General features: G+C 45.0%; 1 protein-coding gene across 6 annotated transcripts in view; it reads right to left on the bottom strand.

Moving 5' to 3' along the window:
• LOC118114915 (C-myc promoter-binding protein-like) overlaps nt 1-20,343 on the bottom strand; it is a 53,104-nt gene that overhangs the window by 13,001 nt on the left and 19,760 nt on the right. For all 6 annotated transcript variants that reach the window (XM_035165714.2, XM_047342680.1, XM_047342691.1 and 3 more), the window contains exons 4-19: nt 19,981-20,050; nt 17,848-18,017; nt 15,564-15,862; nt 14,769-14,835; nt 14,474-14,532; nt 14,010-14,154; nt 13,656-13,831; nt 13,035-13,135; nt 11,187-11,402; nt 8,220-8,365; nt 7,943-7,981; nt 5,447-5,580; nt 4,543-4,675; nt 3,948-4,154; nt 3,731-3,859; nt 680-821 (exon numbers count right to left, since the gene is read on the bottom strand). In XM_035165714.2, coding sequence (XP_035021605.2) covers nt 680-821; nt 3,731-3,859; nt 3,948-4,154; nt 4,543-4,675; nt 5,447-5,580; nt 7,943-7,981; nt 8,220-8,365; nt 11,187-11,402; nt 13,035-13,135; nt 13,656-13,831; nt 14,010-14,154; nt 14,474-14,532; nt 14,769-14,835; nt 15,564-15,862; nt 17,848-18,017; nt 19,981-20,050 — 2,233 coding nt within the window. The remainder of the gene's footprint in view (nt 1-679; nt 822-3,730; nt 3,860-3,947; nt 4,155-4,542; nt 4,676-5,446; nt 5,581-7,942; nt 7,982-8,219; nt 8,366-11,186; nt 11,403-13,034; nt 13,136-13,655; nt 13,832-14,009; nt 14,155-14,473; nt 14,533-14,768; nt 14,836-15,563; nt 15,863-17,847; nt 18,018-19,980; nt 20,051-20,343) is intronic.

Genomic DNA, 20,343 nt, shown 5'->3' with positions numbered 1-20,343 from the left:
AAAGTTTCCTCCTTCGCTCCCGGAACGTCTCTGTTCTGTGGGTTCCATCTCCTGTGAGAGGAACTGACTGAGTCACAGCTTCAACTGTCACATTCAGCTCCAGTTGAAGAGTGGAGCTGAACTGAGATCAGTTAAAAAGACTCAGAACTTATTAGAAACCAGAGTCTATCTCCAATATTCAGCAGGAAACTTTGAAAATATGAAGAATTCTAAACAAGAGTTTGGTGGATTTGTTACAGGTGCAGCTCTTCAGGTTCAGGAAGCAGAGGATCATGGGTAATAACAACTTGTTAACTAACAACTAACTAACAACTTAACAAGTTACATAGTGTTGCTATGAGACTTTACACACTTTACTGTTTATAGGAGTGAATTTGGGTATTTTCACACGTTTTCTTGCCTCTTAACGACCCAGTAACGACTGCTGAGTCAGCGTTTTATTATCATACGCAGAGCTCTGTTTGCAAATGGGTGGGCTATGAACAGCTGCTTTCCAAATGTGCGTGTGGTTCTTTTTATTCCCCTCATATAGTTTACAAACTTCCTATCTGTGTACATGTTGCAGAAGACTCAGAGGATGTTTTTAATGTTTCTTTTCTTTGACTGAAATCAGAGGGTAAACTAACCGCAGCCTTCCTCCTCTCAGACATGCAGAGTGTTGTTCTCTAATCCCAGTTACCTGACAGAGGGCTCTGGGTGACGGGGCCCTGGCGTCGCAGAGCCTGTTTGAACTGGGCCACGCCGAGAACGACATTTCTCAGCTTCATCCACAGGAAGTAGCCTCCTCTGGTGCTGGAGGGCCACGTGCTCTCCAACACCGCCTGGACACCGGGAGGAAAGACGCAGTAAAGGAGTTAGAATCACCTCCCTGTACCTCCCCTCATCAACCAGTGCAGTTTTGGTCAACATACATTTATTTTCCACACTCATTTGAAAAATCAACGTGACCTTTAACCTTTGACACCTGAAATCTAAATCAATCTCTGAGTCCAAGTGACAACTGGTCAAATGGTGAAGAAATTCCAAGAAGCAGCCTTGAGATCGTGTTCGACAGATCAAACGCATGTTCTGAGAGGACGCCGTGACCTTTGACCTTTGACCGCCCAGATCGAATCCGTTAATCCGTGAGTCTCGGTGAACATCTGCGCCACATCTGAGAGGATTCTCTTGAGGTGTTCCTGAGATATGTTGTTCACAATGCAAACAATATTTGACAACCAGAATCTAATCAGTTTATCCTCGTGTCCAACTTATGTTTTATGTAATTTGGAGAAATTCCCTCAAGGCGTTCCAGAGGAGTTGGGTTCATACGACAGACTTTCGCTGGCGTGGAGGCATAAACATGTTGCCGCCAAATTACTTTGAAACTTCACTTTCTTGTAGCCGTGTTAGATTCAGTTCATTTTTAATTCAAATTATTAAAGATATGGGTGATTTCTCCATTTCAGGCATTGGAATATTAACATATTCATCTAAGAACTACAGAATATCACTGAAGACAAAGTGTCTGAACAAACTGCAGCTGCGACAGTCTTAACACGACATTTTGAAGTGAATGAACTGAAACTGACCCGATCTCTGTTTCATAAAACCGTCTTGAATGAATTTTTCATCAGAGCCCGTTCACCGCTGTGCAGATCCACGAACAGAACAGCCACTGCAGCTGTTGGTGGCCAAGTCACGTTCGACAGTCGCCGTCTGCTCCTAAAATCCACTTCAGACGCCCCCTGAGAGAAGCTCACCGGTAATCCTCTGAAAAGCACCGAGTTTATTACACTGGCTGCCGCTGAGCGGAGGCTGCAAGGATCCGGTGAACATCCTGGAACCGCTGTCAGTGATTCTGTTAATGTGACCGACACACGGTGAGTCTGTGCCACGGACCCACTGACACTTAACGAGCCTTCGTTAGACTCTACGTTTAATAGGTGAGAGCTCTGAGATGGACTTTTGTCAACCTACAACCATCTTTTCCTACAAACAATGAAAGTGCCTTCCAGAATAAAAGCAATAAACACAATAGCTGATGACCTCGTTATATTTAAAAGGCGAAGGATTTCGCACATCGCTGTTTGTTTTTGCTCCTATACAATGTCAGGAGGAACCTTCTGTTCTCTTAGTTTCAGGTTTGTTTTATTGAGCTGCAGATCACTTTTAATTCTTTTAATTCTTTTAATTCTAGTTTCTTCTTCAGTGGTCAGTCTCATTTTATTTGTAACCAACCGATATCTGAATTTAACTTGGATTGAATCACAAATTGAACAGATAAGTATGTAAACAAACACGGAGAAAATCTCTTTCCAACTCTTTCAGCGTTTGTGTTCAGTCTTCCTCCTGAAAGATGAAATAACAACCCCCCCGAGGCGTCACAGCACATCAGAGTAACCTTTACCGGGGCCTTGTCGTCTGAAAGCCTGCTCCCTCGTCACCCTATTTGGTTTTATTCTCCCTGTGTCGCCAGATCAGCGACAGTTTGAGCTGATAACACAGTCTCGATTCATCCTGACAGCCGAGTGTGATCATCACATGACGCCACGCGACCTTGGGGAGGGGAAACTGCAAATGTCACCAATGTTTCTCTTTACCTGAAAGCCGAGCGTCTGCAGAGCGATCACCGAGATAAAGTGTCTCTGCCTCGCGACAGGAGAGGAATGAATTACAGCGACGAAGCAGCCGAGCACAGTGATGTAATAACTCGGATGCAGTTGTTTATGAGACTAGTGAGTATCGTGGATAAGCCTCCAGGTCTGGAAACAGTCTGATGTTTAATCCATCAAACAGCTTCCGAAGCTTTTCACAAATCAATGCTGCTAATTAATGCAATCAATACCGTCACTATAATAATTCAGAATAGCAAAGCAACTCGCGATAATAGTATTAACTTATTCATATTAAGCTTTTATCTATTTATTTGATCACATGTGGATCTGACTCCTCCAGTGACGCCTACGTTTCCATACTTTTACTTTCTGTTGAGTTTAGGATATTTCCTCTAACGTGAGCATGAGAACAGTTTGATTTGTACAACCGACAGTTCTCCAGACTTTATTGTACTGGGTGCGTTCACGTGTTTGTGAAACTCGCAGCAGAATCAGCTGAATATCCGTAGCGCACCCAAATCACGGACACCGCACCCAGGCTGACGGCGCACTGTGACACTCTGGAGTCCCACAGCTGATATATTTTAGAAGTGTCAGCTATTGCAGAGGCTGGTTGTTGGCCAGTTGCATCTGTTACCCACACTGACTGTGAATGCAGGATCTCTGTTTGGAAGAGAGACTCAGGGCTGATGCCGTTCATTCGCCAAATGACCAGATGTCTCTGGCCTGTTCTGACGTCCGTCCTGAGAGATCCAATCACAAGTGGACATCTCTTGGGTGAGCCTGTGTTCACATCTGGCATTAAGATACGTCCTGAATGTGTCTCCTGTGACCACATCTCACTTCCCTGTTCTGTATTCAAATCAACACGTACGTCATTTGTGTTTTTAACCAGTCAGCGTTCACAGTTGCGTGATATCTCAGTTTTCTTAATATCTCAGCCAAGGATGTTGTGTCTTCACCCCTGTTCGTTTGTTTGACTGCACGGTTACGTAAAAACTACCAGATGGATTATCAGGGAGCTTAGTGGAAGGTATGAGTCAGGGAAAGAAGCATTTCAATGGCTGAACCCAGGATTATGTTTTATAGCAGGTCTGAACGGGGGCTCTGATGTTACACACAGAGGCGTGTACCTTGTTGTAGTAGCCGTATGTGATGGCGTTGGGGTGGATTCCAGCCTTCTTCATCTCAAAGAGGACCCTGACTGCCAGGACAGGCTGACCATACTGTCCACAGAGCTGCATCAGCACCCGGTAGCACACCTGGATTCGTACATTTAATTTACATTTAATTAAAAAACAACCTGAAAGTGCAAAATGTTCGCAAAGTGTGATAAAAACATGACTTGACCTCGTCAGGGGGCTGCAGCTTCTTGGCCTGCATCTTCCTGAGGACGTCGTAGGCCGTACGCAGGGCCCTCACCTTGGAGTGGCACACCTTTACGTACGCCGGCAGACAGATGAACCACAGGCCGTAGCAGTGACGGAGCAGACACTTGGACCACAGCTGAGGAATGGAGGAGTATTTCTTTGCAATCTTCTGGGACAATTTGATCTCCTGCGGGTGTGAAGAGGGGAGAAGGAAAGTTTGCTTTTAACGTTCATTTCAGGCGTCAAGGACACGTAGGGATTTCGCAGATAAGTGTGAGCGTGACTGTCAGTATCAAAGCCGTTTGAGCCGCTGTCACCGAGAGAAATCTACTCGTCTCAACATCTCCTATCACTCTATTATTAAAACTACTGCAATAGGAACACAACTTGGTTTTCCTCAACTATATTTTGAATATGTGGATATCAGTTTTGCTGGATCCTGAATTTAAGAAGCAGTTGATGGTTTAGGTTTTAATTTCTGTGAGTTTGATTTTTGCTTTGCTCTGATTCGAGTGCTTAAGACAAACACATCAGCAAACGAGCGTGTGACAGCGGTGAGCTACTGCGGTGCTGACCTGCTTGGTGCGTCTAAACATGGGGGCAGGGCTGGTGGGGCAGCTGTGTCTGGCAGCGAGGCGGGAGGAGGGGGTCCGCAGACCCTCCACGGGGTCAAACAGGTCAAGACTCAACACGGGGAAACCATCGTACCTGACAAGGAACACACACACACACACACACACACACACACACACACACACACACACACACACACACACACACACACACACACACACACACACACACACACACACACACACACACACACACACACACACACACACACACACGTTAGTGAAAGCAGTCGCACGGTTTTACAACTAAAACATCTCTCGGTCTACATCTACTCAAGAGGAATCCACCAGCGTCTGCAAGGAAAAAGTCATATTCCAGTGACATCTGAAATTAAATAATTCCTTCCAAGGTCACAGGGATCGTAAATATGGTTTTCCTGTAATTAGATTCAACGAGAGCCGATCAAAATTCTGGAACGCTGCAGGTCATCATGGATTATCAGGGCAGCAGATTCAGACCGGCACAGACCAGCAGTCATGTTCGGTCGTCACTCGCAGTGAGGGAGCCGGACTCCTGCTGATCCTCATCATCAGCTGGTCCAACTGCGATTCACCGAATTTCAACTCAATTTATTAATTCGATTCTGTAATTCCCCCCCCTGCTGTTAAGTGTCAGTCCTGTTTACGGCTCAGAAAAACAGGAAGATGGCCTCTTTCACATTTAAAACAGTCTTTAAACATGTTTGTGTAGTAGCAGCCTGTTCAGAGATTGAATCATTGACTTATCAGCACATGATTCAATCCAACAACACAACACTTTCTCTTCCGGTGTGAAGTCGTGGTTTAATAATAATAATAAACGTTTTATGTATTCCACCATTTGAGTATTGAGATTATTTGTATTTACCTGTAGCAGAGCGGGTGCTCCTCCCCCTCGGGCAGGGGGGGCAGCTCTGGAGGTGTGATGAAGACCGTGTGCTCACTGCGCTGGGACTCGTCAAACTCCATCAGCCTGGACTCCTCCGGCTTCTCACCGTCCACCTGCAGAGCACACGCACACACAATCAAACACACACAACCACACAAGAGATGTGTGGGTGGGGGGGCACAGCAGATAGAAACGGGGAGTATACTTCATGGGACGTTGAATCCTGAATTTATGCCTAGTAATAAATGTTTCACTGTTTGGCCTGACACCTTTTAAATAAACACTTTTTCTGAAACGTAAATTGGAAGCAGCTTCATATCCGTCACCCTGAGCATTCCAGGGTTCCTGCAAACTGTGTCTGGCAGAGTCGAGGGGGGACGACAGCAGGTGACCTAGATTCCCCGAGTGAACATGTTTCGCTTTCTCTTTACTCTCTCTTGTTTTTTATATTTATATATAATTAGTCTACCTCTCTGCAACCCGTCGCTATCTCTTACACACACACACACACACACACACACACACACAACACACACACCCACACACACACACACACTCACACAGTGAAATATTTTCTTTGATGTCACAAATCTATTCATACTAATCAAAACCTTAAAATTATAATAAATAGAGCCCGACCAAAACCAGGATTGAATCGTGTTAAAGAACTTTTACAGGGAAGCCACATGAAAACATTGCATAGTATTGTACATGATAAATTACTGTCTGGTTGAAAAGTGGTTCTGATGTATTTTAAGAATTCCACAAGGAGGTCAGGTCTTCACCCGTCAGTCTGTTTGTTTGTTTGTTTGTTTGTTTGTTTGTCAGCAGGATTACACAAAAACGACGGATGATTTCTACGAAACTTGGTGGTTGGATGGGACATGAGCCAAAAAAAAGAACACAAACATTTTGGTTTGTGGATTCAAACCAACATCTGGATCTAGTGAATGTAAATGTGGTTTCATAAGGGCACTGTTGAGCATTAGCGGAGGTATGTGCTCTACGGAGTGCCGTTCTAGTTTTACATTCAATTTCCCCCCTTTATAGTTTTTGCTTTTTACAGCTTTTAATTGATTCAATTACATTTCATTTGTATGATTAGTTTCTGTTTGGTGTTGTTCCTCCGCTGGATTTAATTCAATTTGTTGCTGCGATGAACTACTTTCCCTCGGGGATCAATACATGTTAACCTTATCTCTCTCTGTGTGAGTGCGTTCGTGTGCAGTACAACGTCTTTGTGAGCCGAGTGCCGCAGTGTACTTTCTCTCCGAGCAAATAATGTGATCCAGCGAACAGATCACAAAGACTCCGAGAGATTCAAACGCCCGCGAAGCTGAAACACAGAAAGGACGAGAAGACCCGGGGCCCCACTGCAGGTCCGGGGCCACAGGAAGTAGAAGCTGTGGACGTTGGCCTCAGACTTCCCTTCCACTATGTCTCCATTACAGCCAGAACACACACATGCACACACACAAGTGATCCAAGGACGGCCCAGTCTATTTCAGAGTCTGTTACAGATGTCACCTGTAAAAACCAGTGACCCTCAGACGTGACTGGGGAAGCGAGTGGCTCTGTGGACTTTAAGACTGCAAACACACGAACTGTAACCTTCAGCAAACACACATCTGATGGAGTAACACTGTGAGCTCAGGAGGGTAAACCGCTGCCGGTGGAGCAGAGATGACACACATACTGTCACACTGAAGGATACGAGCCCAGAGGATGTTTTTAAAAACTCTTCATGCTCCGTTAGCGCCTCAGAAATCCCTGAAGCGCTGAAAGCCCTGACTCACGAGCACTCATGAAAAAGTATATAGCACAGAAAAAACTGCAGTCGAAGCAGATTTGTCTGTGAACATTTAAAATTCAAATATTCCCAAAAAATGTAATGGAAAACTATCATCTTCTAGGATAGGCACGGTATTTAATTTAAATTTGTTCCTTATAAATCAGACTCTGATGAGTGAGCGGGGAAATGAACATGACAGCTCAGGCTGAAGCCGCAGGCTGGAGGTTTGTCTGAAGGCAAACTGCTTCCTTCAGAGTCCAGGGCTGCATACACATTACTTTTTCATTTGAATAAGACCTTTTCAAACTAAAACGATCTTTGAACACCCGGAGGGTTTTGGATCTGTATGGGTTTTAATCCACGTCCAAACTAACACGCCTGAGAACACACAACACGCGGCCACTGAGCGTGTGCGTGCAGGTGTAAAGAGATTGCTTGAATGTCTCATTTCCTACTAAACAGTTGTGTCATTGTAAAACACAGTAACACTTGTAATTATCTATGTTGTGTTGAGACCTGACGAATCAGGGAAGGCCAAGTCGCGACCAAAAAGACCCAATCAGAAAGCTGCTGTGAGCGGCTACGTAGTTGTTTCCAAACATCTCCGTCTCTGCCCTTTAAGACTAAAATGCAGCCCCAGAGACAAAATGAACCCAGAATCAACAAAGTAATAACGGACTTACCTTCCCTCCTTTGTCTGCACTCCGCTCTGAGTTGTACAGCTGCTCGCACATGGAGGCAGGAGAGGAAAGAGACGAGAGAAAGAAGAGGAGCAGGTGAAGCAACACAGGAGAGAGTGGAAGCTACTGTTACTGTTGTAGGAGGATGAAGAAACAGAATCACTCCAGAAGACGGAAGATGAAGAAATTGTATCTTCGTTGTAGGTTTTTTGTCAGAAGCTTAATTCCACTGCATCAGAAAGAAAATATAAACGGCACAATTTAGGAATGACAAGCTCACTTTGTCCACGCAGTCGTCGAAGAACGCCAGGCTGGCGTCTTTGTCACTGACGAACGAACACTCCTCGATAAAGCGGATGAACATCTGGGTCTTGGTCATCAGCGAGTAGAACTTCTGGTGAGAGCGGTCGCGGCTTTTCAAGAAGCCTGAGGACACAAATGTTTAACGTCAGCTTCTAAATAAATGACCAAAAAGTTTATTTAAGATATCTAAATTGCTGAAAAATGATCGACAGGAGGGATTCACAGACTCCTTTCCAAAGGTGTGGTGAAACAATCCCTTATCCCACTGAAGGCTCCATGTGTAACGTATACAACCTCTACTTGTCTGGTGGTGGATGATGCAGCTGCAGCCAAACACACTGTTATTAGTATAATGGCCTTTTTGGGATGGAGGGGGGGGAGTGAATAGCTTCCTTGATTGATGCTGAAAGCAGTTTAACTGACTAATAAGCCGCTGCTGCTGCTGCGGGACTCAGAGCAGGATGGATGGACACTGGCTCACGGCACAGAGGTGGAAGCCAAACACTGAGGAACACTTCCTGCAGCTGGTGAATATTTCACTCCTAAGCACAGACTGTATATAGAGACGGACGACCTGTCTGCCCTTCCCACCTCTTTACAGAAATAAAGCGAAGACATCCCAGATACAAACGCTGCCATCAGTTTTTGAGCCGGAGTCTGAGCAACAGCGATCAGGAAATGGAGCTCGACCAATCAGGAGCCGGTCTCAGCTGCTGTCCGTCATGATGTCTCACCTCATTCTCATAGCATTTAATAAAGAGTTAAACTGTTTGTTGGTTTGTGTAGCTCCCAGCCAAACTGGGATTGGACGGTGCTGAACCACTGCACCACCGCGCCGCCTGCTTCACGTATACTTTGACTTCTGTGGCTCATATCCCATCCGCTAACATGGAGGAGGCGAGGGTTGTGATCTCTAATGCAACCAGCCGTCATGTCGTCCATCTTTATTTACAGTCTATAACCCGGACCATTGATTCTGACCATAACTCCTCTCAGCTCTTTATCTTATTTAGAGACGGGACTCCAGACACTGCTGGACTCTCCCTGCATGTAATGAAGTTAAGGGGACGGACTGAAAGCTCTATAATTAGATAACGGAGGACACTTCTATTTTGGGAGGCAGCGAAACGGTAAGACATTCTATATATGATGTTGTTGTAGATGTGACATCCACCTGACGTATAGGCTTTTACATCTTTCCCTCAGCTGGGTGGTTGTGTAACGTCCTGTTTGCTGTATCGTGTCACTCACTCCGGACACGACCTTGGCTGCAGCCATCCTCGAGCGGCGCGGCCACGATTTCGCTTTAACTCGTTTCAGGCGTGACGTGAACACGCTCCGGACGCAGAGGCCGGACTCGAGCCTCCGGAGGCTTTATGGTCGCTGCGTTGCAAACTGACAAAACAGCCTTGAACCCCCCCGACCCCGGCAAACGCTACGTAAACAGTTTCTGTGTGTTTACTCAGAGGTGGGGATGGACACACGCTCATGTATTAAACAGCACCATCTGTTTTCGAGTCTGACCAGCTGGAGAGAGGAAGGTGCTACAGATGACACAGCATTCGTTTACATATTCATGCACTCATTAGCTCTAATAATGCACTGTAACTGTACAACCGTGACTCAAAGGGGGCTTCACCGCCTCGACTAGAGACGGGATAACGACCAATCAGCTCACTGCTGGTCGATCAGGTCCTCAAACCAACACACTGGATCTGAAATACTCAGGATGTTATTGATTTGCTCCACACAAACAGCTTAACCTTACAAATCAATCCCTCAGATCAGACCTCAGATTATTTAAATAGAAAAAAGAAACAGCTCTGGGTCCCAGGAACCTTGAATGAGACTGTGACTGATCTGAGAAACTGACTGAGGAAGATGTTTGTGGATAAAAACTAAATATAGCATTTTTTTCAAAGAGCTTAAGCAATAAAAAGAATCAGAATCAGTTCACACATGTTGTCTCCAAAAGATAAATCAGAGGTTTGGATTTGAATGGGAACTTTTCAACAGATATTCAACCTGCTCTGTTCTGAGATATCCCCGATCTGTTTACTCCAGACGACGATCTTTACGTCACTGACAGACTTTGTGTGATTTAGGGTTAAACATGAACTTCCACATTTTGGGAGTGCCGTCGGATCCAGAGAGAGGCGGCGGCTAAATCAAAACTTTCTGGTTTCGAAATCCACGTGTTAGAACAGCAACTACAAGACAATGATCTGATCGGCATAGAAGAAAACACAAATACATTGTGGAGGAACTACAGCACGTGGGGGAGGAAGAGGCTGCCACTGCCGAGATTAAAGCGACGCAGAGTATCAGGGAGTCGCTGTGTTGCAGTAAACTTCCAGCTTCAGTTTGTTCCACAGACTTCGATCATTTAAACTTTGCAAAACTTTTACATTCACAGAAAAACACTATATAACACACTCGCGGAAAGAAACACTAAAAGACGTCATATGTCTCCTTCAGGTGAAGGCTCATTATCTGTTCATCTCAGGGCATCTGTCAAACCGCGCCGAAGCGATACGATTATATTCAGTTTGAACGATGATACACAAACGTTTCCGTGAGCTTCCGAAGCCAAATGGGTGAATTCCTCAACCACCACAGCAAAAAAACCCGAATCCACCCAGGCACAGATCAGCTCCATCGTTCTCAGGAGCTTGTGGTGGAGCAGCTGGCACCGCACATGTCAGATTACTGGGTTTAAAAACAGCAAAGCTTCAACCATCTGCAATCAATAAACACTTCGGTGGGAGCCATCATGCAGATTATTTTTATTTCAGAGAGAAAAGAAATTGGCTCCTGACACTGCAGTGGATAGATGGCTTGTTTAAGGAGGCTGCGGAGGAAAAGGACAGATGGGTTCATCCGTCCTGTCTCCTCCGAGTCTCTAGGATACTGCACAGGGACAGTGGTTTATATTACTAAATACCTTGTAGGTCAAAGAGCGAACTAGCGTCCGTGGCTTTCTCCGACGGCGCCTGGGTGATGGGTCGTAAGAAGGACCGGTAGCCCTTCAAAATGGCTGCCATGAAGCGCAGGAAGGCCTCCTGGATCTCCAGCTCCAGCGTGTGAAGACTCTTCCCACAGCTCAGCTCTGACGAGTCGCTCATGCTCAGCTCCAGCAGCCCGTCGGGTCGCTGCTGACCTGAAAACAGAGAGAAAGTTCATTCAGCGTTTACTCATTGCATATTAGCAGCGACATAAACGTTCAATCATCCCTTCAAACTGAGGGTGGTGCTGAAAAGGTGCCATCATTTGAATTTTGATGAAGTCATTACGATCGAAGTCTATTAGTGTGATGAGTGGATCCGTGACTGTGTCGTCTCACCCGCTGAACTGAAACACAACCGGACGCTGGATATCACCCATGACCTGTTTAGAGTTCTTCATATTTTAAAGGTTTCCTGCTGAATATTGGAGATAAACTCTGGTTTTTAATAACTTCTAAGTCTTTTTAACTGATCCACGGTTCAGCTCCACTCTTCAACTGGAGCTGATTGTGACAGTTGAAGCTGTGACTCTCAGTCACTTCTTCTCACAGGAGATCGAAGCCACTCACCAGAGTTACACAGAACAGACGAAATCAGTCATCAAGCTCATTTTGAAGCCGGTGTTCTAAGGTACAACATTACATAGTGTTGCTTTAAGTCTTGTTCGGTGAACGAGGAGTTTCTGAAGGTCTACGAGGTTTAAATGTCTCAAATTAAATATTCAGCACTTGTTGCAGCGACCGGGTAGATTTTCACCTTCACTGAATCAGTAAATTGATTTATTCAATTTCTACAGCTCGACAAGCAGCAGGTTTCGTGAGTGAGCTCGGAGAGTGTGCTGAGCGAACAGCAGGGAAAGTTGACAATAACACAATGAGCCTGGAGCTGAAGGCAGACGGATGATTGGGATATAAAGCTATGATGGGATTATTGCTGGTGTTCAGCTTCTGCTGATTGGATTGAATTCGAGGACAAATTGGAAAGACAACAGAATCCCAAACTAATGATGATGAATGAAGTAGAACTCAACCTCTGAGGACCTTAATTAGCCTCACATTTTTTCTTGTATTGATTACACAAGGTGATTATATAGTCAAAGAAGTCTTATACCCTGAACATGAACATTAGTGTGTAAATACATGTTTTTAAATGGCGACTGACTCCTTTCTCATTCCAGTATACAAACCTGCAGACGACTACAACGTGAAAAGTTGGCATTCAGGTGTCCTACAGCATAAAGTAGAGCACGACTTCTGGTAAGCATTATTTTTAACTGGTTCCACAGAAGCAGCAGCCAGCCCCACACAGCGGGGGGGTGAATGTGAGCTGCTCCTGTGCAGACTGGTAAAATGGATCCATTGCATCTCATCTGTGGGTTGAAGCTACTCGCAGTACTGGTCGGAGCCGCTTTGATCAGTAAATGTGTGTTTTTACAGTCACGCATTTGTCATATTTCACCACCGATCAGAGCTGGAGCCGATAAATATACGTGACTACCGCGGAGTCACCGGACCTGGGAGCGATTTCCCCCTTTCACACTGGAGACAGAAGCCGGATGTTCATAGTTGCTCGTGGTTTTTCTGGCCAGTGTGAAAGAAGGAGGCGGGACTTTGACTTGATGTTCAGACATCATTTCTTCAACTGAACACAGAATAAGACGAAAACCACAATTTTTTTTTTACCAGACACGCAGGACTGACCATGAAATGAATACAACAAAAATCAAACAACTGGCACACTTGTGTGACAACGTATTCCAGCAGTTCACTTATCAGCCCAGTACTCACCGTCGACCAGCTGCTGGTAGAGATTGCTCAGCACATTCATCAGGTTTTTACAGGCTTTCTTTGGCAGGATCTTCCATGTGAGCGCTCGCTTATCTTCATTGCTGAAAAAGCAGAGGCAGACACTGAGCTGCTGGGAGGCTGAGAGGCTGAGAGGCCTAAACCAACACGGACAGCGGTCGGGCCGGCGCAGCTCAGACCACCCTAACGCTGTCTGGCTGCTAATGAGGCCAAAGAAGGATGTGAACCATCGCTGGCCTCACCTGACATACCAGAACATCGCATTGGCTTCAAATTAAAACAAGTCTGACACTGTAAAAATAAGAATTTCCACCAGGCTCCAGGAAATTGGCGTGACCTCTAAACTTAGAACTCGGGAACAGGCACGAATGTGGTCTGGAAAAAAATATGTGAAAGGAAACAATGTTGATCTTAAAGCTGGAAGTGCTGAACGTTATATGTGCGGCTCGCTGCCCTGAAGTTAACCCTTCAAACGATCAAGTTCAGTCTGCATCATGAAGACGGATAATGTTTCCCAAATAAGTTAATGTCATAGATTTCACGCCTCACATGAGTAGTTTCTCTAAATAACGACAGCGATGGGAGGGTTTGTGTGATGCTCACTGGAAGATGGTGTTTGTGTCCAGGTCGACGCAGCTCACATCTGGTGGGGGGTCATAAAGATCGAAGTAGCGAGAGTCCACTCCCACGATAAATGGACAAGGGGCACTCAGCACGTCAGCCAGCGCCAGGGGGCACAGAGGAATATACGGACACGGCCAGTGGAACGGGAAGATCATCTGAGGAGCGGGAGAGAGAGAGGAGAACGTGAGGCCTTCACTGACTCGAGATGTTTTCTGCTGCGGATGTATTTGTTATTTGTGTTGCTGCAAAGGGGTAAACACTTGTTACACAATGTTAACAGGGCAGCAACATGGTGGAGGTGAGACAAGCTCCTGGTTTGATGCAGTAACTCACAGACACCAGCGCTTCAGTGACACTGGTCAGTACGGCCGGTCGTAGCGAGTGCACCAGGATCTTGTGTTCGGTGACGGCAAACACCAGCAGGGTGATGGCGTTCTCTGGCCCGAGGTTTTGGAGCAGCGTGGAAAATCTGCCACCGCTGCAAATTTTATTTAGATAAAAGAAACAACTGAAACAGGCCCCACAGCCTTTTCTGGCCTCACAACGCCAGCAAGCTCATGGCTGTGTGAATGTTAGATTCATATTCTTGGGTATGAATAAAGTTCGATAATATTAAAACAATAGAAATGCAGTATCAAAGACAAATCTACTGCTAAATTTTAAAAACAAGTCTTACAAATCTCCAGAAACATCAGAATTTTTTGAGAAATATTGCAAATGAAATGTGTTGTTTAGCACATACACTGCATCCATGTGTCATTTGAGGCAGATCAGTGGCTGATGCGTGTTAATCTCACCTGAGGGGTAAAGGAGAAGACACTGGCTGGCTCAGCATCAGACTGTCATGAGGGGAAAGCTGTAGAGAAGCTGGAGAGTGAGATAAAAACCAACCAGGCAAAAAAAAAATACACCTACACTGAATAATTCAAATATTCAACTGTAGCGGAGGATCTAGATTTTGCCTCGGCTGCAGCCCTCAGGCAATCAAAACACCTTCAGAGAACAACACGCACCACGAGGCAGACGATGACACATTATCTGTGCACTATTTTCACAAAGAAAAACAACAAATACCTTGTGAGCAAAACTCACCTGCACCAGGATGCGAGGCCTCTGAGAGGAGGGGAAGGGAACTTTGTGCATAAAATGAGAGATGTGCCTGGGAGGGAGAAGAACGGGGAAGATGTGAGGCCAAAAATAACTTCAGTGGGCGGCCAAGTCATCCATCAGCTCGCCCCTCGCCGATGGGCACGAGTTACGAGCAGCAGTAAAACATAGGAGGCATGAATCTTCTGGCACACATCACCTGACCAGGATAACGTCGGGTGAATATCCTGGTTTCGACAACTTAACCCCGGTAGGGAGAACAGCTGTGGGTGATGGATTTGTTATTTATGGATCTATTTTGTCACTGTCACTATATATTTTTTTACTTTTTCTTTGGTTTCCCCAAATGTAGAGAAAAACTGAAAAAGTTAATAATATAGTGTAAAATTTTGAGTTTTGCCATCTGCCCCCCCCTAACCCTAACCCATATAGTATATACTCCTATATGCAAGAATGATATATTTCTGTCAACTTTAAATACTACAGACTGATTAATGCTCAACGTTGGACACAAACACGTAAACAGACTTTACGAGTTGGTAAGAAACTACAAGCGTCTTTGTGTTGTTACTTCACAGCTTCCTCCACCGTCGACATGTTTGCTGTCGTCAGAAACTCTCGACTCTTAATTGCCCTCTAGTGGATATATTGCTAAACAAACACGGCAACGTGAAGGACGCATGAGAGTATGTTGGCAGTGACGGTTACATCGTTTGAGACAGACGCACGTCCCCACGAACAGAATATGTTTTATGTGTGTGAAACTGAGAGACGACTCACTTCTCGATGGGCAGGGCATGAGGGCCAGAGATGGAGTAGCGGTACAGGAATGTGAGGAACTTGCGAAAAGCGTCAAAGAAGGGCCAGTGAGAGAGCAGACAGATGCACTTGTTGGTGTGGACCAGGCGGGGGTCGCTGGTGTTGCCGCTGGTGTTGTCGCTGGTTGAAGCCGCAGGGTTCGGGGAGGCGGAGGAGGGCTTGGGTGGATCCAGGCTCAGGAGGCCAAGCTGGGAGAGCTGCTGATCGGTCAGGCACTCCTGTGGGAAGGGCTCGTAGAACTGAATGGCAGCACCGTACACCTGGAGCAGGAGACACGTCGGTTACACAACTCGTAAAAAAAGCCACAGTGCATTGCTTTGTTGTCGTGTTAATGATGTGACACTTCTCCATTTTAGACTTGCTTTTAAAAAGGTCAAACTGGTCAAAGCATTTCTGTCGACCTGCGGGAGAAATGTTCAGGTCGGAGGTCACATCAGTTCTGTTTGAACGCACCTCCGACTGCATCTGTTTCATCTCAGCGCTGCCACTAACCGATGACTCTCAGTAGAGCGCACATCTGCACCGGGGCCCGACAGCAAACTCAATTAAGCAGCACCAAACTGCACACTCTTAGAAATCAGTCCCCTAAATATGCCTATCAAGATCAATCAGTTATTCCCTTTGAAATTTGTAGAAATGTTAAAAACATTTAAAGTTTCCTGGAAATCTGTTCAGTAGCTTTTGTGTAATCCTGCTGACAACAAACAAACAACCGGGGGTGAAAACATAACCTCGTTGACAGGTTATTAATTTGCCAAATCAATCATTATTATTTTGACATAATAAAATGTCCCAACATTTGAGCAGAGATGCCAGAGGATTCCTCGAAGTCCAAGCTGAAGTCTTAAAACTCTTGACTAACGACTAATTTAAAATGAGACAACACAAAGAAAAGTAGGAAATATCATTGCACCGAGCAGCTGCAAGCGGCAAATGTTCCGTATTTTTAATTGAATTTAATAATCAATCATCAAAACAGCTGCCAATGACACCCAGTTGTCTGCAGTAATGAATAAACACACAGCCTCTAAACCACATTTACTTCAGGGGATCCTTATTGACACATAACCTCAACCATCACATCCACCCACCCAAACTTCTCCATCTAACCTAATTCTAACTTTAACCCCAAGTCAGAAACTGGTTTTGTTTAATAATCATTTCCAGAAGCTTCTAGTCCGACAGATGAGGAGCAGACAGTTAAAAAAAAACCTTCTGGTTCATCCCTGCACTCTTAATTAAATGGAAACATTAATATGCATAGAAATAAAGAAAGTGTAGAGCACTGGTGTTTCACCTTTATTCAACATCGATACTGTGAGTGCCAAACCAGCAGCAGTTAGCTGAGCCAGTATCAACATCAGGTCAAATAAATCCCCTCTGCTTCCTGGAAACGTGAAACTTTTCACGATCAAATCAAAAAACTAACTTATCAGAAACATGAAAACACATCCATGTGATAAGAACTACTTAAAAAAAAACATAAATAATAGAAAACATGTATTTCACGATCACTTTGACTTTCTAATTTGGTCCATGTCCCGTCCACTAACTTGGAGGAGGCAGGGTTTTATGACCTTTACCGCAGCCAGCCACCAGGGAGCGAGCCAGTTGATCTGGCTTCACTTTTTAGCTGTCATGTCATCCATCTTTATTTAGAGTCTGTGGGGCAGCTGTAAGAAAAAAATTCTATCCAGAGCTGTGTGTTTTTAAGTTTCTTTAAACTGGGATAACATTTTATCCAACCCACAGAACTGGGATATGATGTATAAATGAGGAAGTACACGTCAGAGTAGGGCTGGGAAATTAACAGAAAATGTGGTGTCTCTCATGTCGGTTAATTCGGTGAATAAACTTTCCCCAGTGCACGTGTTCACAAACTGACTTCTCCAGAAAAAAAACAAACAACCCTCATTCAGTTTCTATCTTTTTCTTCTTCCGCCAATAAGCGCCTGCTAAAAAAAACCAAACAAAGCCTGGATGTGGAGATGCAAGGTTTTCTACAGACAAAAGCGACATGCATGCCTGACCCACTTTCCCTTGTGGCATCCAGAGCTTTGTGGTTTTCTCGTTCCACACTGTGGTCGCGTCAGCTGTACAGACGGCAGTTACAGTCGGCTGATGAGGTCTAACGGTCACTGCCAGCCTCTTATAGCTGCTGCTGCTGCTGCTACAGAGGTGTTTGTTCGTGGTGTAGCTGCGAGAGACGGACAGAAAGTAGAATAGAGATCCTCCTCCGTCTTACCTTCTCTCCAGAGGATCCTGTGAGGACAAAGGTGGAGAATACAGGGAGGGAGTATTTGGTGTTTGCCGGCCAACACTCGATCGTGGCCCCCATGGGAAGGCAGAAGAGAGGGACCGACTCCGGCAGCGGGAATGACTCATAGTCCTCCTCTGGATATCTGCTGAATAAACCTAACAGGAAATAAAAAAAAATAAACAAACCGGCTCAATTAAGGGAGATGCAAAGTGCAGCTTCCCCCTGTGATTACCAATTAACAGCTAATCCAGATTCAGAACTGTCTTTCTAACGAGCTTAGAATGAAACAAAACAAGTTCGGTTTATCTAAGTCACAATGATTCCGTGCGACTTCATCGACTCAGTGTTTCAACGGCTCTGTAATAAGAAACCAGTGCTTGGTAATGAGGCCTTTAGGTGATTAGTCACTGTCAGTGGACACGAACAACAAACAATGAGAGTTGAGATTTTATTTTTGCTCACTCTGGGCAACATCTAACTTTGGCTCAGAGATGACGCAACACAAGCATCACTAACAGACACACAAACAGTTTGTGTTGTTTAAAACAAGTTACAAACCTACAAACATGTTTCATCAAACACTCCTCAGATGTCCTCATTTTGAACCTCCAAGGGTGAAGCAACAAGCAAAGAGGGCAATTGCCTGGTGATAGCCTTAAGTCTTAAGCCCCCAGTCTACAGCCACAACAATTGTGTGTGGACCACCTTGAAGTCTACGTTTGGTTATATATACAGCAGACTGCAACGACCCCACGGTTGGAAATCCCCTGACAAGGCCCCATGCCACAAACTTTTTGCCACAGGTCTCGAGATGTTAGCGGTTTGGTTGGAGACCAGAATGTGTTTCACCAGGAGGAACCCCCGAGTTGTATGGCTGGTCTCCCAACTATGGAGATCAGGCGCCAACCGGGGAGCTTTTGTTGGCACGTTGCGAAACTCTCAGCTTCAATGTTTGTGTACGATGTTCCAGCGATGGTGGAGGAGGTTCATATTATTTATGTGTATGTGCAGTGGGAACTTTGTTTGTAACTTTGATAATAAGAGAATAATTCTTCACGTTGTTCGTAGCTATATTCGAGACCCGTTGAGGAAATAAACAGAAACTGCTGTGTCATGCAGTCAGCAACTCAAGTTGCTTTTTTCGGGGGGGAATATTTTTGTCTGTCAGGCCATAACACTCATGAATAAATAGTTTAATCCACAATCTGCATAAACACAAACGCGCGCACACACACACCAATGACTGTGCAATATTCACAAGTATTCCGGTTTCACTCTTGTTGCATATTACATATTTAGTTATACCACATAAACTGCAGAGTGAGTGCATACTGATGTGATTTCAGCACATCCCTGTCAGTCTCATGAGGTTTCTACACACTTTAGTTGGTTTCTGCTCCTTTCCTACAAAAACCACGGATTCATCAACAAAAAGCAGCTTTGCTTGTTCAGTTCAAACTCCTGCATCCGTCTGGAAACAAAGACAGATGTGGCAAAACACATCCGTTTCCAAAGCTTGATGCATGCGGCATGTTTCCTGGCCAGGGAATTTTTGAAAACAAACTACATGTCTCTGAGCTGACTCATCCAAAGCAATAGAGAGAAACGGATAGAATCTCTCCATTCACAGTCTGCTGCTTATTCAAGACGTCGACGACAAAAAGCCAATCTGAGTCGAACGCAGCCGCTGAGCCGACGGTGCGATCGGCTGTCAGAGTGTTTTTGGCACCGAAAAGCCCAAATGGATTTAATGTGAAATAATCCTTCATAGATATGGCAACCATTTAAACCCTTTAAAGAGGAAAAATAAAAAGGCGTGCAGAGGCTTATCTCATTATTCCAAATCTGAGGCATCAACATGCTTCAACAAGCCTGAGCATGTGAGCACAGCTGCAGCAGTTTCCTCCTGCAGCAGCCGACCCTCCTCTGGAGACGCTGCTGCAACAGTACGGTTCTAACACATGAGGCTTGATGCCACATTTCACACTTATCTCTTCAAATACATTTTTGGATGGAAAGTATTCACAGACAACACATTACTTGATATCTTGAATCGCCAGGAACAGGAGGAAAACATCGGTATTTGGATCTGTGTGCACCAGGAGGTAAGGGATTTACCTGCTTTGTAGGCTATTGTGTTGGTTTTGGCCACAGACTTCTTGTAACACAGGTAAACAGACGAGCCCCACTAACAAACCAAAAAAAGAGCAGAAAGGAGAAAGTTATCGTACAATTGCGACCCCATGAAGAGTTGCGGCAATATTTTTAAAACATCCATAATGTTTTACTGTCCTCCGACACCAAATCCTCATTATCCTTGTCAGTCAACTCCGTGATGTGACGATTATACTTAACCTCTGCAGCGTCGGACTAAATGATCATTTGGGTGGAGCTCTACCGCTAATAAACAAAAATCATCGAAATACTTCTTATGTCTATGAACAAGTGAAACAGATGGTGTCGCCTGTCAGAACGCTATGA

The sequence above is a fragment of the Hippoglossus stenolepis genome, chromosome 1 (genome assembly GCF_022539355.2).
Source record: "Hippoglossus stenolepis isolate QCI-W04-F060 chromosome 1, HSTE1.2, whole genome shotgun sequence".
In the NCBI taxonomy this organism is placed as follows: domain Eukaryota; kingdom Metazoa; phylum Chordata; class Actinopteri; order Pleuronectiformes; family Pleuronectidae; genus Hippoglossus; species Hippoglossus stenolepis.
This window is presented reverse-complemented; position numbering and strand designations above follow the sequence as displayed.